We start from the raw sequence: 17616 nt of genomic DNA on the forward strand, positions 1-17616 counted from the left end.
CAAACTATTTAAAAACCTGCTCAAAACCACAAAGGAGGGCAGCTAAGAGTGCAGGGGGCTGAGGGGCTCCTGCCCCTCCACAGCGGGCTTCTTTAAGCTGTCTGGTGACCACAGACACTCTGGCCACTATCTCTTACCTCAATGAATTATCTGGATGTGTTTCCATGTGGGACTCCAGTCCATACTTGCAAAAAAAGTCTTTGAAACACACTGGACAATGATAAACTTCATCATCAGCCCTCTTATCCCCTTCACCGGAATGGCCATCCTCGAGAACCTTCAGAAAAAGGGAAAAGAAAAACCTCACTAGACCAACTCATAAGCAACAAACCAAACTTGCAATCCATTCAAAGTCTTTCTCTCACAAAAAGTTGCAGGCTTCATGTGTAACCTTGCTGCAAGCAAATACAAGAGCATTTCTTAAGAAAGATGTAAGTGCCAGAGCCTTGGCACGTGTAAGAACACGCATGATAGAAAAGGAGGCTCAGTAGGAGATAAAGTGCGCAGCTGAGTCACAGATATATCAGTTCTAATGAGGAACTGTGATTTGAAGAACTTATAAACCCATGTGTTCATATACCACTGAACTAGCATTCCTCTCCCTGCAGAAAGCCAGGAGAGCTGTCAGCCTAAATTATTTATGCCACTGAGATACTGCCAACTGCTAAGTCAAGTGGTTCAGGGAGAAGCAATGAACTTCTGCACTTCTGCATGTTTTCTATACTTCTCTTCTGATTAGAGGGAGAAAAGCATGCACAGAGCGAGGGATACTGTGCTAAATGGAACTGCTACTAGCTTGCGATTTAGAGATAGTAAGTGGAGAGTTAAGTTTGGCAGACAACATACATTTTGTACAAATGACTGAGATGTGTTAAAGTATTTTATAAACAGAACCCTAACGGAAACGTCTAGCCCTCAAATAAATATTTTCTGGTCGCTCTTGTAACTCCAGTAAGGTAGGATTATGCTACTGTGAAAGGGAAATGTACTGCAGATTTTTTTTCCCTCCAGATCTAGGCAAAAACAGACTTAATCTGCTACTGCTTTCGAAGTAAAAATTGTTTGTTTTTTTTTTTTTTAAAGTTTAAATCACCATCCTCTACGAATACTACAAAATATATGGGAGGGGAAATAAAGCTAGGGGAAAAGCTGCAACAGCAAAGGAATAGTACATCCTCTTGTCATCCAACAATAAATACTTATAAATCAGAAGCAAATTCAAAAATTTAGGCAATAAAGAATTTTAAAAATTGAACTATTTCAATCTTTGAAATTAGAAAATAATGTTCAATCCCAGACAACTATGTTGGCTACACAGGATAAGCAAGGCAACTCATATACAGAGCTGCAACAAGTCTGTGCTGACTGCACAAACTGAGCAGCTGACAATTTAGGAGGTAACCAGGAACATCTTTTGCTTCATGGCCCATAAAGAACCTTTTTTGCAGGTGTCCTCTCCTCTCTGTCCAGCTCAGCATCGTGACTGAACTTCCGTTTCGAAGACAATCGCCTGCGCTTCAGTGGCGAGGGGGGAGTGGTGCTCGCTGTGCTGTTTGGATCCTTCTCATGAATCTTCATGTGCCTGAGCAGGAGGGGGAAGAAGACACCATCAGCAGGCAAATCTGGGGCAGGAAGTCCAATGTAAATTTTAATGCCAACACCACTTCTAAGGTTTGCCTTTAAAGGACACCATCAGCTATCCCATAAACTGCCCTTTGCAGTGCCTGGGCCTGTGAGGGGCTGCAGCAGGGAGCCCACAAGCTTTCCCCCATGTCCCAACTCCCAGCACGACACTTGCCCTGCTAACATCTATTTCTATGAGCACCGTGCCCATTCTCCACCATCCATGAGGTCCTGGTTCTGCCTAAACCTGCTCAGCAATCCACATACCCAGCCTCCCTGTCTTGTGGCAGTCTAGTAAGCAAAAGCCTGCAGCTTAGCATTCACTTCTCTCAGTGCAAAAAAAGCACCTCATCTTCAACCGGCTCTCTGTCTAGAGTTTGAGACTGTACCTCAAATAGATCTGCATATGCCAACACCAGAGCAACATGTCTTAAATATATTTGTTTCCTTCTCATCCTTAACACAGTGTTGGACCCCAGTATCAAATTTCAAGTGCAGCTTTGAAGTCAGGATTATCTGGTCCCACTGTTACAGTGCACTAGGTATGGCTTGCAAAACTCTGTACTGCCAAGGCATGCTCACAAACCTGCTTTCCCAGGAAAACAACTATTTCTTGTCACAAAGACACAGGAAAAGGCAAAGTAACAGAATTACTCAGAAAGCAATATCATTAATATCTGTTTACCTGACCCACTTGCCTCTTGGTTTTCTGTATTTTCAACCTGAGGAAGCCACTGTTGTCTAGTTCCCTTCAGTTAGATGGAAGGTATTGCTGCCATGCTTTTTTTTCTGACAACTCAAAGCTCAAATTTCAATTTTCTTTTTTTTTTTTTTTTTTTGAGATATGACCTTTAACCTCACCTCAAATTTATACTGCTATTGGGAAAAAAAATCAAATGTATGCTCCACATACAATGGAAATTTTTTGCTCCTAACAGCTAGATATGTGAGTGCAGGAGGGAGCTGCCATTTGTCCCTGACTGACTTCAAAGAAACACAATGGAGACAATATTAATGGCACTTGGGCAAATCTTTCAGAAGTCACATCCACAACTCAGCTCAGGATAGTGCCATTAAACATGACTGCACAATATCATGTTGTAACATGAGAGAATGTTGTAACCCAGACAAGCCTTGCATGTCCTCGTAACTGCTTTGGTGTTATGATATAAAATCTGTTTTAGTTTTGGATGCCAAGGGCATGATGCTTTGAGATAACACACTGGACCAAACTGACCCACAGCAGACCCCACTGGAGCTGCTGGGAAGACTGTCTCATCACACAATGCTTTTTTTAAGCTCAGAAGCTTAAAAAAAAATAAGGCTTCTAAATCACTGTCTCAAAGTATAGCCTGTCTCAAACTCAGGGTGTTGTGCAGGAACAGCCTCAAGCCAAAAGCACCACAGGTACCAGAAACAATGCAAGATGAAAATGCCTGTTCAGCTACTGCCTGCTTTCAGCATCCATCAAGGCTGGGGCTGCTTGGAGGATCAGGTCCATGAGGAAAAAACCTGTTGTTTCCCCAGATCCCCAGTAACTCACACTGGTTGCACAACTGGAGGACAGACACTGGTGACACCTGTCAGTCACATCTATGTGCAGATGTGCCCAGCAGATTAGACATAGAATCATAGAAGTGATGCTGAAATTGTCTGACGTCTTTCCCTGCCAATCACCCATTTGAGAGGAGAAGGAATGCTGAAGGTTTGAGCATTTGGCTCTCTCCAGGTTTGACAGAAGCCAGAGAAAACCCAGAGTGCTGACACAGCATACAGAGTGCTGCACACTCCCCTGCCTTGGCTCTCTGGTAGCTCTGGCAGGCACCACAGGCACCAAAGCAACTGATTCATCCACACAGTGCTACCTTGTCTCACAAAATCTGCAGGAAGGCATCTACAGATACTCTACTGCTTTGTTTTCTTCAATCTTGTTTTTTTTTTTTTTTGTTTTGTTTTGTTTTGTTTTCCTGTGACACTGATCTAACTTCTCATGCTAGTTAGAGCTTCTTCCATGGGTGATAAAACAGCAGCCCGAGCTGCAGGTGTCTGTATTCACACAAGAATAAAGGAGAAGAAAACAGTTATTTGTTCAAGGGGTTCCTGTCCACAATGATAGAAGATAAAATTCAGAAAGCATCTTGCAACAAAAAGTCAAAATATTCAACTGCACAGCAAAGCAAAACCTGGAAGTTTGGATTGTTTGCCTATGTTTTTATTACTTCTTTTTGGTAAAAACTGCTTTCCAGTTTCCTAGGTCCTTACTTAATAGTAAGGACAGAGGTTTTTGCTGTGTCTGTCTGTGCCTGCACCCCAGGCACTCACACACAGCCTGACTGCTTAACCTTCTGGCAGCTCAGCTGAAGCACAGCTAACTCTACTTGGCCAGTTACTTTTCAGATAGCTAGAGAGCAAAATCAGTCAAGATAAATCACATTCATCCTGAAAACAAACAACAAGAAAACTGCCATGCATTGAGCGTGGGACTTTTTCTTCTCATTTTATTTTAAAGTCTCTTTCCAACCATTAGCAAGTATGCACAACTCCTGTTTAGCAGCTACCTATGCAAAACAGCTTCCTTAGGGCTAAGTTCTTTCCTCCTGCTGTTTGTCCACCTGTTGAACTCTGCGTGTTTTGAAGGAGCTGGCTCCTACTTGAGAAGGATGCAATGGCACATCCACAGTACACCAACAGGAAAAACCCTTGGGTCCTCCAGGTTAGTGCCAGCCCAGCCTAGCACCTCTGCCTGGCATGACCTACTGCATGCAAACACACTGGCTCCTGCAAGTCCCAAAAGCAGTTTAGCCATGCTTGAAGTGTGAAGTTTGCCAATAAGGGAGGGCTTGCTAACATGGGTACAGCACCACAGCGTGGGGGCTTTGCTATGTCTGGTGTCAGCCACTGGCCGCCCCAGCTGCTTGCAGTTCTCATTCCTGCAACGTGTGTGCTTTTGCCATGTCTAAAAGCCACAGCAGAAATCCATACCACAGCAAGGAATGTGGTGACCCCCTTCATGTTTTAGCTTTGCACATTTGAAAGGAAGCAGCCCAAGCTATTGAGCTATAAACAGGAAGACACCCTGACTGCACCTTTGACTTTTACTGTGTAGGTCAAACATCACAGCTGCTGTGATAGCTCTATGCATGTGATCATTAAGGAAGAAAAGGAAAATTCTGAAACCAAAGCAACAGGTTCCAGAGTTCTCAAGGAGACTCACAACCTGCCCATGTTACAGCCAGCAGGTTGTTCCTTTGGCAGGTTAAGCAAGTTTCACTGCATCAGGTTAAGGGTGGAGAGGAAAAAGATTACTAGAGCTACAGCCCTAGATAAGTGGGAAGATAAAGCCAAGAAGTACAAAGGATAGACACAATCTTCATCTCTCTCTTTTACTTTGCAACATGGATGTCATTCTGCCTCCAGACAACATTTATCACCCAACATGGGCTGAACTTCAGCAGATGCCAAGTCACATCCACATCCACAACCTTTCTTTCAAACACTCCCTTCACTGAGGCTTCTTCTAGTTAAAAAATTTCCTAACCATAATTAAGGGGGGGGGGTAAGTATTTGTGTTGCCTTACTCCTTTAGAGGAGTGTGCCTTGATTAGATCTTCCATGTAACACTGAAAATATTCAACCTCACTGTTTAGCCTGCCAAGATACAAGATGAACAGGAACAAAGCTGTGTTTAGAAGTTATTTTCCCTTTGTGACTATAACAACATATTTTGGCCTGACAACACTGGCATACTTAGAATGTAAAAGACAGGCTCATAAGTCAGGCTGGCTTTCAGCATCTTACAGTGATAGAGAAAAATGATATGACATTCATCAATTCCAAAAAATAAAGATAAACACTCAACACTTTAAGTGAGAATGTAGTTCAGAAAAAAAGAAGGGCAAAGTAAGGACATGTACAGAAATGCTTATATTCAGCTGCAGATACAAGTGCCAGCAGCTTTAAAGTGACCACTACTGCAGCTTAGAAGACATCCAGAATCACAGCAGATGAAACTTGGATTTCTTTTCCTAAATTAAAGCAATGGATTGTGGCTCTGAGCCATTCTACAGAGCAACCAAAGAACAGCAGACAAGTTCAGGAAGGTACAGAGCCCTGAAATCTGCACCGCACAGTCTCCCCAGCATGCATGCAAGTACACATGCACTTGGGACAGTGCTGAGGGTAGAACACTAAAATCCAGCCATGATACACAGGATGACAGGAAGGAGATAAACACTTGAGCTTAATATTAGGGAGGACTCATTTGCACTAACTGCTAGCTAGCCTTGATTAACCTCTCAAAGAAAGTGGTGGAACTCTATTTGAAATTAGACCAGAGAAAGAACCAAAAAAATTTGCAAAAAATAAATACAAAACGAAAAGAGGAAACTAAGTCTTTTCTAAACATGGTCTGATCCACCTCTGAACTAAACTCTTTATGTTTAAGAACTGCTATGCAAAAAATGTGAAATACCTTGCTATATGATACGCTTTATGCAGCACAGCTGTATGAGAAAAAGCTCTCCTCATAATCTCTTCCCTCCCCCTCACATAAAGAATTCCACAGGTGAGCCAAGAGGATCCAACTGTGCTAGGACTGTGTGTCAGTCACCCCTCCCAACAAAATCACATTTTTTCAAGTTCTTGACTGCCTTTCATTCCATCCTCCCACCGAGGATCACCTTCTGCTTCCCCTCTTCTGCCACAGCTCTCTTCTCCCCTCTCGGTGTCCCATGAGCAGGATGACTAAGATGATAGTGCACAAGAATTCCCCTGGCTTTTTTTCCTTTTTTTTTTATTAAGACAAATGGACAGAAAAAGTTTCTAGCTCCACACTGTAATGCAGAGCATGATTTCAGGAGAGTAACTATTCTACTAGTACGGCAGCAAGTGAACATTTTGCTACTTTACATTGAAGAAGAGACTTCTGTAGTAATAGGCAAATGCAGAACACAAGTGCCTTTTTCCTTTTTCTCTTGTGATGGTGTTGGAACAGTGTCTGTGGGAGGTGACTCATGGGGACGGCAGAGGAGCATGTGGTCTCCTGAAGGGACATGCAGCTCCTGCTGGTCACATCCCAGTTTTTACCAGATCTCAAAAAAGGGCTGATATATTTTCATAATGCCAAGGGGATTTGCATATTGATAGTGTAAGCTTTCTGGAGGTCTCAAAACAGGGCAGCCTACAGTTTCAATGCCAAAACCAGAACATGGGCAGGTTTTGACTGGCTGGCTCAAGGCTAGAATGAGCAGCCAAAGCATCCTGAAGGAGGCAAATGCAAGATGCAGCTGCTCCTGGCTCTGGGTCCCACTGAATTATGAACAAAACCAGGAGCTTCTGCTTTGCATGCAGATAACCTGATCAGCATCACTTTGGCTCTTGGATAGAAATCATCCCTCAGCATGCGTGGGAATCCCTCACCTCTTAATTCCGGGGAGAAAAAAAGTACACTCCAGCTGCACCTTGAGTTTCCATGCCTCCTGATGTGCTTTAGGTCCCAAAGTAAAAAGGCCTGTCTGGCTTGGAGGCCCAGCCTAAAGGAAGGTATGGAACAAACGGGTGCATTTGCAGCCCCTGAGCAGGGCTCAGGGTTAAGCCTCTCCCTTAGAACTGTGGCAGCACAAGCACTGCTGGCTTTCAGTCAAGAGAGCTTTATGCCAGGTAGGTCTGATTAGAAGGAGCAGCATGTCCAGAGGGGGAGCAGCAAGCAATTTCACTGAGGCCTGGTTGGGAAAGTCCCAGCATCTAAATCAAGATTAATTCTTGAGCACAGAATCCAGTGTATGTATAAACACCCTCCTCCTCCCTCACGTCTGTGGAAACGCAGTGGGGAGGCCAATGAATCCGGGCATTATCAGTCCAGAGAGATCATCTGACAGTATCAAGTTCGGGTTCTGGCTTCATATCCCACATATTATTAAAAGTTTCACCACTTTACCACTAGATGTACCCTATACTCTACTGTATTGCACATGATTATTCCTCATCTCCCTTGTGATTTCTAGGTAGTTTAGTACCAAAACCAAGTGGAAAATCCACTGATACATCTGATGCTTATCTGAAGACAAGGAACTCACACATCCAATCATTCAAATCAAAGGCAAAGAATAAAAATCAGTGCTTTCCATTCTCCACCTTATTTACAATACAATTTGTTTTTCCTCTTACAACAAAAAGAATTACTCAAGTTCTCAAGCTGGTCTGGGAAGGACTGTGCTGGTCAGTACAATTCAGCTGATTCAATTCCTTTATATCTTTCACTGTTTTGTGTCTCAAGATCTTTCACTTACGCTGCTCCTCCCAAGTAACAGTAAACAAACTGTAAATAATCATAAAACCCCTTTTCAATATTAAATAAAAAAAAAGTCTATCTTTCAGAACATGACCAAACATCTCTGTTTAGAAAAAAATAGTCTGCTTTGTTAAAGCTTTGACATAGTGCCATGGTAACAGAACGAACCATGCAGGATGCATCCAAGACAGGTTGAAATTTGGACCACGATGGACCATGGGGCACTTCATGCTCCATGAAATGGAAAATGTCTCAAAGAAAGAGAAGACAGCCTTTAGAATTACACTCCTTTCAGTCACGTTATCTTTGTCACAGTATCTTTGTCACTGTTTTTGTTTCATTCGTTTTAAAAAAATGATACTTTAGCCCAAGTTGTCTGGAAATGTAGGAAAACACAGGGAACTTCTCTTCAAATCTCCTGCCATTTGATGCATACAGGAAGCAAATCCTAAACAAAGCGAAAGTGAAGCAGCAGTATTTTTAGGAACGAGCATTTAATACCCTGCTGCTAAGTCCCTCCTTAAGAGTCTCGTGAATATGACTGAAATCTAAGTCAAAAGTGCAGTAACATTATGCCCTTGGGTTAAAGAGTTTAATCAGTTGTTTGTTTGTTAAAACATGTAGAGAATCTGTATTGACAATGTATTTCCAGTGTTAATTACCAACATCACCCACTTAAGAGAGCAATCTACTCAGCCCTTGCCAGTTGTGATTACAGGAACCAAAAAGATGCAGGCAATTTTGCAAATCAGACATGATCTGTACTAGGACAAGTTTTTGTTTGTCTTCTCTTTTTGACTTAGAATTTGTATCCTCAAAAAAATCCAAAAATGGCCCAAAAAGCCCTCAGACACACACACATACTTCACAGCAAGTCACGAGACAAATACCAAAATCCCAATCACATGGGAAACTCCCTCTTACAACTGCAGAGCAATTTCAAAACAAACTCTGAGCACGCCCACATACTCTAGAGGTTACCTTAGAGCCCCAAATGCCACCTTTAATCTTATACCCAGACCCTGGGGAAATGACTTCTTTTTCCTATGGAAAATGGCCTCCGCTTGTGGCTACTCGCACTGGCAGACCGTGTGGTGCTAAATGAGAAATTTGCAAACTTTGCCGGATTTCTCTAAAACTAAAGCTGCCAGCAGCTAGGACCCTGCAAATCCTTCCAGCCCCAAATGTCCCATGCTAGTGCTGAACCCTAGCATGGGACAAACCAAAGGAAGCTGAGCAGTGGAGGCCTCTATGGCTACACTGGTAGGAAAGTCATTGTAGAGCCTGCAGGGAAAGGGTAGGGTGGGGCAAACAGGTCCCAGGAAGGATCAGATTGGGATGTCCTGACTCATTTCAGCCACATGTGTGCAAGCAGGCCCAGCAGCAGATGTCCCTGCTGGCACTCCCCACGGCAGCCAGGCAGTGCCATCCTGCCGGCATGGCAGCACACCTCATCATCTTCATGGAGTCTCCAGCACTTGTCGCGCTGTGCACCAAGGCTAAGGTGGCCCTGGGAGCCTCTCAACACAGCAGCGTGTGGTGGCACGTGGGTGCAGCCACCCCCTCAGCATCCCCCAGGTGCCACACGGACGTGGCCTCAGCATCCTCCCCAGCCCACAGTGGCTGCTGCACCGCCTGGCTCCCGGTGCAGTGAGGTTCTCCTGGCAGAACACATCGCTGGGATGACAGAAGTGCTGCCATTCAGATCCACCAAGGCTGGCTGGGTGTGCTGAAAAAGCCACCGGTGATTGAGTTCAAATGACAGATTTCAAATCTCTTTTCAGTGCTGCTGGGACAGTCTGCAAAGTTAGTGCCACACAGCTGCTAATACATGATACCTAAGGATATATGATACACACACATGCACACAGAGCATTCTATATTTTTATCCTAGAGAAAAAATTTGCTTTGCTGTGAATAAAGGCAAGTTGTAAGCATGAGAGGAAAGATAATGATCTACACATCCACTGAGGGGAGGTACCACTTTTGAATAATTATTCTGTATTCACATTTAAGCAACTACTCGCTACACAGACTCAGCAAGTTCAAACAGGCTGAAATTGATACAACTGCATTCCCAGCTTGGCTCAAAGTTACTCCTATTCCCTAACAGTGATGTTGTCAGAACACCTCAAAGGAAAAAAAGGGAGACAAATATTTGCCTGATGATGCTGTGACAGGGAAGTGATTCAAACCATGCCTCCAAAGCAAAGCTTCCCAAAGGACTGCAGAAGAAAGCAGTTTGCATCAACCCTGGCATAAGGGAGGGCAAAAGAGGAGGAAATGAAGTGTGATCTTCTCAGTACCTCTTCACCAAGCTGTCACACACAGTTTGCATTATGTTCAGAGCAGACCTAAATTAACAGTGCCAAACACTGCAAGGAGACTTCCAAGCTGTAAGAAACTTTTATATGGGCCAAGATCCTCCTTTATTAAAAAAGACCCTTCTCAGGCCACCATACTTCCTTAAGCTTGGAGAAAAAAGTGTATTAACAACAGTAAAATCAAGCAGAAGTAATATTTTTTAAATGTACAAAAAATCTGGCCTGGGCCATTCTGACTGTTTCCTTCAATCTTTTTGGCGATCTGTGGTTTTCAGGCATGGCCTTTAGTTACCAGACTATATAACCTTATTCGGTTACTCCACTGCTGATTTTTCAGGAAACTTTATGTTTAAAGAAAACAAGTGTTATTAGGAGGTAAGGATAATTAAGGCCATTTTAAATTTTAGTAACAGGGGGAAGAAGGAGAGAGAGGGAAAGAGAAAATCAGAGAAAGCATATCACAACAGGGAAAAGATTTATCCTAAAGAGCAAATACAGTCAAAAAAGTCCTAGGTATGTCCTGCCTCCCGTCAAGAAACACACCCTTTTCTTAACCAAGCAAACATAAGCCTCAGCTACTTCCCAGAACCAGGCAAGCCCTCTTGCTGTTGGTTCCCTCTCACACTCCACTGTTGAGCAATCCTGATGGCACAGCACAGAGCAACTTGCTGCGTCACACAGCTCAAGGAGGAAAACACAGAGGGCCCCGGCACTGCTGGGGATGCTGTGCAGATGGAGCAGGGTATCTCTCCCCGACACGCACACACGAACGCACACACAACACACGCACGCACTCAAGGAAGCTGCACGAGATAAGGGAAGCACATCTTCCTTAAAAGCAGGTTCTCCACATTACCCTGCTATCAGCAGCCACCAAGTATCTCAAGGGGCAAGGAAGTAAAAGGTTATCACTGCACACACACAAACTGCAAACTTCCCAGCGCTGAGGATGGCATCCTAGCAAAAGCGGTTTCACGTGCTCAGCCCATTTCCTCTCCTGTTCCTGAACATGTGGTCCTCCTTCCTTAGAGTGTTCCCTTGCTGAGGAGAGAAGCACAAGGAAGAAGTTTCACATCTTGTTACGTGTCTGTTTAGTCAAACTGGAAATATAAGTCCCCACATGACTGTGCTACAGGAGTTTGAGAACTTTAGCCCTCAAGTGGAATTCATACAGTCCATGAACAACTGTCACCTTACTCTCCTCTCTGTCTGAAACTGTCAAAAAAGATAACACTGAAGTGTCTTGGTGTAAAAAATGAGCCACACAGAAGTTGGGCACCTTCTCTCTTTCAAGATATCTTTCCACATGAGTCAGCACTGGAAAGCTGACTCAGAGGATTTACAAAAAAAATCACTTCGAGTGTTTAGCAAACTTCAACTAAAAGACCAGTCTGAAGAACTTGGCATATCTATAGATACTCTCAAGAAACAGACAACAGTATTTGCATATTGTGTGCTATTTAGTAGTTGTATAATGGCACTACTACTTTAAAGACTGTGTCTTTGACTAAGCTGTGTACATCATGCATTTGAGCATCAAGGCTCAACAACCCGAGTGAAAAGAGCTGGCTAAGCCCAAATGACAAGACAGATTCCCCTTGCTTTTTTAATTTTTTTTTTTTAACAGCTACAGAAGCTTCCCCCAATGCTGTCAATGTACTGTTATGGAATAGCCTATTTTTAAAAGAGGGGAGGAAAGAAAAGGGAAAAAACTTGCTGACCCTGCGAGGGGGTACGTTCTGCTGTTTGCTGGTTCCAGCATGCTGAACCAGAACAGGTTGAGCAGGTTAGATACTGGGGGGAAAAAACGTAAAGCTGGAAGACATACATTAAAGGTGGAATGACAGCAACCACAAATGCAGTTTGTGATAGACTTTTTCCTCATTCTCGTGGGTACTTTGCCCAGGAATCTTTTCAGGGGATAGGAGGACAGGGAATACATGTTCATAAGAGAAGTGATGCAAGTATTTCTGATATGCATGCACAACAGGCTGAACAAAGATTACCTTAATATACAAACTCTCTCAGCAAATTTTCTCACCATCAGCATTTTCTACAGAGAATCAGCCAACCGAAGTACAAGCTACAAGACAAATCACCAACCGAAAAGTGAACAAAACAACACGTTATTTGTTAACCTTGAGAGCTAACATGTCCACAAGAATCACAAGTCAGGTTTATGGCAGAGGACTAAAAGCACCTCAACTCCTGACAAAGATCACCTGGATTTTCTAGTGCTTGCTAAGTTAAGGTTTGTATTTATTTTGTAGCTCTTCAAGGTGAGAAGGGGAGGAAACATCCCTGAGAATACTAGACCTTCAGAGGAGGTGATATTCCTGAAGGGGTACTTATGTGGAAAGATCAAGGTCTTGCACTGCCATGTGCTCTGAGACTAGAGTCTAATCTGTCAAGTGGCTTGTGCTTATTTGAACTGTGACACGGGTAACAAAGCAGCACTAAGCCACGCTCAATACGCTCTGTTCTACAGGAGATTCACGTTACTGCCCCTGAGCAGGGCGGCATCACCCTGCCATGTCAGGCCACCTTCTCCTCAACACAAATCACACCAGAAACCTAAACTCATTAAGACTGTCCCCTTTTTTTGCCTTGCAGAAAACCAAAACATAAGAACCCACAGCCTTACAGTGCACAAGATTAGACTTGTGCAGAGGCATACACAGAGAAAGACAACACACAGAGAAAATCTAGGACAGAAAAACACACTGAAGTCTCATGTTTGGGTACTGAGGAGCTCTGGAAATGCAAGAATAATGTTCCTCGTTGTGTACACTTAGGTTCTCAAGAACAATGGAGCTAATTAAGGTCTGCATATAAATCTTAACTCTGCACTTCCTTGCTTCGCTTGATTCTAATCAGATCTCAGCATTCGTGTTTTTGTGTTAACTTCCTTTGCTGTTCTTTAATGATAACTGAAGGGGGATACTGTCCAAGCCTACAAGCAGCATGTAACACATCTGAAATCGTGGCATCTCCTTTCAGCTCTGAGGGCTCACAGAGGTTCTGTGGCACAGGAGGTCATCCAGAGTCTTTTACTGCTGAAGATACTGGTGGAGGGTTTTTTTTGAGCACCCTGTTTGTGAGCCATGTTAATCAAATAGAAATTTATATATAGTCTTTCCAGAAGTAAATCTACTCCGCAAGAGTGAGACAGACAAAAGTTTCTTCCTGGAACAATTAAAAATATTGCAGACTTGTAATTCAAATCAAAGACACAGAGAAACAGACTCTTCTCTTAGTGCTGTATTGTCGTTGAAAAGGCTTTCTTTCTCTCTTTCTAATTCAACCTTCTTCAAAACATGGGGGTCCCAGCAGAGTACCAAACACATATTCTGGGTATTATCTGCTGACAGGAGAGGCCAAAAAGCTTCCTTCCACCTGTTTCTCCATCCTTATTTACAAAACATACTAGCAAAAAATGTAACAAACATTCTTAACTGCAAAAAAAGCCAAAACAGCTATCCCATCTCACCTGCATCCCACAACTACAGTCATCAGTTACTAGAAGAAGAAGTTAGTCCTTTGTGTTCATTATCCCTGATGAAGAATTAGGGCACTTGCATTTGCTGAAGCTTATCTTTCACTAGCATGCTGACAGTGAAAGATAAATCATCCCCCCACATATAAGGAATGGATTTAAAAGCCTTGTTCTTAATATTTGTAGTACAGCCTTGTTCTTAATATTTAAGAGCACTGCTCACCAATTGCTACATTGAAATAAAAGCTCCTTAGAAGATGACTAAAGAGACATTTCTATTGTGCAAGACAATGAGAGACAGCCTTTTCATATGTGTGAAGTGTCAATCATTTTCTGTGTGGTGAGCTCCTTGGCTATTTGTCTTTAGCTTCAATATCTTGTAGGTTCAGTTTTTCAAAGCTACACCAAATTTCCACTTGCAAACCACCAGAAAGCCAACCATGTTGTAATAAGGCAGTTCCTCTCCTCTTCTGGGAAAGATAAAAAGGTCTTCATCACATTTGGCTACGTTCTGCCTCCAAAACTTCCATCCTAAGCAAATGCCAGCCTGCACGTGCTGGACTACAGAGATCCTATTTGTACTTGGAGGCTGGGCATTGTTACTGTGCTGCACCCCACAAAGCATACACAAGGTACTGGAAGCAGGCCAATGCCATAAATAACATGGGAGCGATTCACAGGTGGAATGCAGAGAGAGGATGGATTCAGCCAAATCTTGAGGACACTCTGACTATTGGACATTTGCAGAGTCACAGATGGCCTGTGTGCATGCCTGCCCATGACACACAGACTCTTGTTAAAGGCAGCAGGGAAACCTTTGAAGTACATGCATCCCAATCCCTATGCCTTCATCAAGATCCAACACTCATTTTCTGAGCAGTGCATTACAATCTTGCAGACTTGCACACTCGTCATGTGCCAGCAAAAATGGCTGGTTAAAATGTCAAAATTCACAGATTACCCTCCAGCATGTGCATTTTCTGTCTTTCTCAAGAAACTCAGTCAGCAACACACAGGTGCACATACAAAGTGTTGTTTCAGAAAGCCTTGCACATCAGAACATAACCATACCTTGATTAAAAAGACAGCTGTTTATCTCTCCACAGCGTATTAAAATCAGAAGTTTGGGAAAACTATCTAGTACTGAAAGTAAGACTGAGAAATGAAAGTGCCTTCTTAATTAAAAGAAGAAATACCTTCTTTGATAGGACCCTTTGTAAGAATGCTTCAAAGCATAGCTTCTGCGATCCAGATCTTCCAATCTGAGTTTCAAAGACTTCTGCATGTGGTTGTTGCATGTGGTGTTTCACATGTGCCAAAAAAAAATCCCCAAACTTTGAGACCTGTTCCTGAGAGATGGTAGATAAACAGTCCACAAGTACCCAAGCAGGATGTAAATAAAAAGCCATACTAAATATTTTTGTCACATATGGGCAAGGAATGGAAGAAGAGAAAGAAGGTAGATACTTTCTACATTTCAGTTTCAAATGAAACACTTCAGTTAGTTTGCATTACTGGACTTATATGGACAGTCTGGAGAAAACCAGCCATGGACAATGCTCCTTCATGTACCAAACTGGGGAAGCTGTGGCTGAAACATATGTGTTATCCCTTTCCTCTTGTCAGACTTGCCACAGAGCCTTTAATAGCTTCCCACTGGAAACTGGCAGGAAGGTCATTTCTCGCCTCCCTTTTGGCATTTATACCCCATTAACATTTTCTACTTGCATGGAGAGCATGTCTTTGGCAGGGAGGAAAATGTGACTTTAAAATGATAGGCACAGACTATCCTTAGTCACAGAAATGGAAAAGGAACTGCTGGCAAAGGATCCTACCCCCAAAGGAAACACTTTTGGAGCAAAGTGGAGGCATCGCCCTTCCCACTGAAGGCTGATGCACATTCTATTTGAATGCAACACAGTAAGTCAAGGAAAATTTTTTTCCCTACTTCAAGGTCCTTTCCTTATGCTCACAAACCAGCACTACAACCACAGCAGCAGCCTAACTCCTCTGTGCATTTTGGGGATAAGCAGTGGTAGAGATGGAGTCTAGACCCAAAAGGGCTCCTCGGAGTTGGCATTATTCACAGGTAATTCCCTAGGGAGTTACTATGACAGTACAGATGGAAAACCTTTGGAAACTCTTTAGTAGTTGCAATCTTTTGAGTGGAGACAGTACACTGGAAATCCCCAGCTCTTCTACAGCTACAGAAACTCTTTATACACCCCCTTCCCCTCCATATAGGCTATGTTCCTGATGGAGATATGAGTATTCAACTTTAACTCACTGTGACTGGGAGAAAGCCACAGGGTCTGTATCTCCTGAAGGATGAGGATAAGGCATATCCTAAATTGCAGATTTTCTTATGTACTGATCATTACAGTGCCAGTTACAGGAATGATGAACTCAAAACTACCATGATCTAACTCTTTCCTCCAGATTCTTAAAAAAAGCCCCAAGAAAACAATGCTCCCAAATCTCTAATCAGCTCCTGATTCTACGAGGCTTGCTATTTCCAAGAAGACTTGCTCTTTTCAATACTGGTCAAAAACAAAACTCTAAAACACTCAGCATCATCTCCAAGTCTTCTTCTCCAGAGCAATTCCTGATGCTGATACCAGGCACTAACAATCTTCCAGCTCTTATATCAGATGGCACCAACCCTCCACAAACGGTAGGAGCAGCACTGATATGGCAGCAGACAGTCTGACACCACTTGCAGTTTTTTGTTCTGGACATTGAGCATTCTTCAGAGACCTTTGCTCTCTCCAAATGTGACTGTCCCCACAGAAGGCTCAGGACACTCCTGAACAGCCTGGCAGTAAGAGAGTTTTCTGAGATATCCTGGGCTCAAGGTTCCCTGTTGAAAATCCTGGCCAAGAGTCACACTGGTCAGAAAGGGAAGCAGGTTTTAACCTCTCTTTCTTATTAGTATTGCACAAGAGAACCTTCCCACTCCACCCCAGTCTGCTGTGCCCATTCAACTTAACTTGTTGACGAGGAGCCAAAGAGCACAACAAAAAGAAATTGGACTTCATATGAGAGGCTATGACTCATTTACAAATGAAGTGTTGCACGTATTGTGGGAGTCAGGAAGGCCAGCATCGATTTCACAAGTGAAGAGTACATGCAACACCCCAGCACAGCTAGAGTAACTCAAGGAAGAGATGTGGAGGAAACAGCATTCTCACTCACACTACAAAAACTTCACCTGTTGCACAGTAGTTTTACTGTAATGCAAAAGAGCATCAAGTAAGAGCTCTGGAGTTTTTTTTCTCCCTTGGTAAAGTGAAGGTGGTGAAAAAATACTTTTGATGGAGATGGTCAACACTTGAGAGTATAACAGCATAGGTAATCATTTTCTAACCCAAAAAAGCAACCAAAACTTGTCTCCTTCCCTCCTCCAGTCAGCTGAATGCCTAATGATGTGGCTGCTTTGAGGCTCAAAGATCAGAAATTTCATTCTGTGATGGAACAGCAGTAAGTACTCCCATGGCACAGTATTTCCCTGGACAAAACCATTCCATTCAACTTTTTCCCCTAAAAGGTCCTTTAAAACTCTGGATTTTAAAATAGTATGGGCAACTAAATAAGAGCCAGCACATGGCAGGGGGAAAAAGAAAAGAGGATGGACATGGCATAAGCCTACACATTTTTCCCACCATTCAGATACCAACGGACCAACTTCTCCCTTGCTCATTTCCTATGAACCAAGCATATGTGGTGTAAGTGCAGTAAATTCTGGGAAACTCCTGCAGGATCTTCACAAGTTACACTAATTCTTTACCAGCACATCACAAGTTTCTGCTGGACCTGTAACTCCTCTCTCACCCCATGCTGTGCAACAATCCAGGGATACCACCCTGCTGGCTACCAGGGGCACA

General features: G+C 43.1%; 1 protein-coding gene across 1 annotated transcript in view; it reads right to left on the reverse strand.

Annotated features, from left to right (window-relative positions):
- The window catches only part of RREB1 (ras responsive element binding protein 1), a 122307-nt gene that overhangs the window by 38146 nt on the left and 66545 nt on the right, over positions 1-17616 (reverse strand). The window contains exons 6-7 of the mRNA XM_059467442.1: positions 1438-1582; positions 138-277 (exon numbers count right to left, since the gene is read on the reverse strand). Of these exons, the coding sequence (XP_059323425.1) occupies positions 138-277; positions 1438-1582 (285 nt within the window). The remainder of the gene's footprint in view (positions 1-137; positions 278-1437; positions 1583-17616) is intronic.

The sequence above is a fragment of the Ammospiza nelsoni genome, chromosome 1 (genome assembly GCF_027579445.1).
Source record: "Ammospiza nelsoni isolate bAmmNel1 chromosome 1, bAmmNel1.pri, whole genome shotgun sequence".
NCBI lineage: Eukaryota > Metazoa > Chordata > Aves > Passeriformes > Passerellidae > Ammospiza > Ammospiza nelsoni.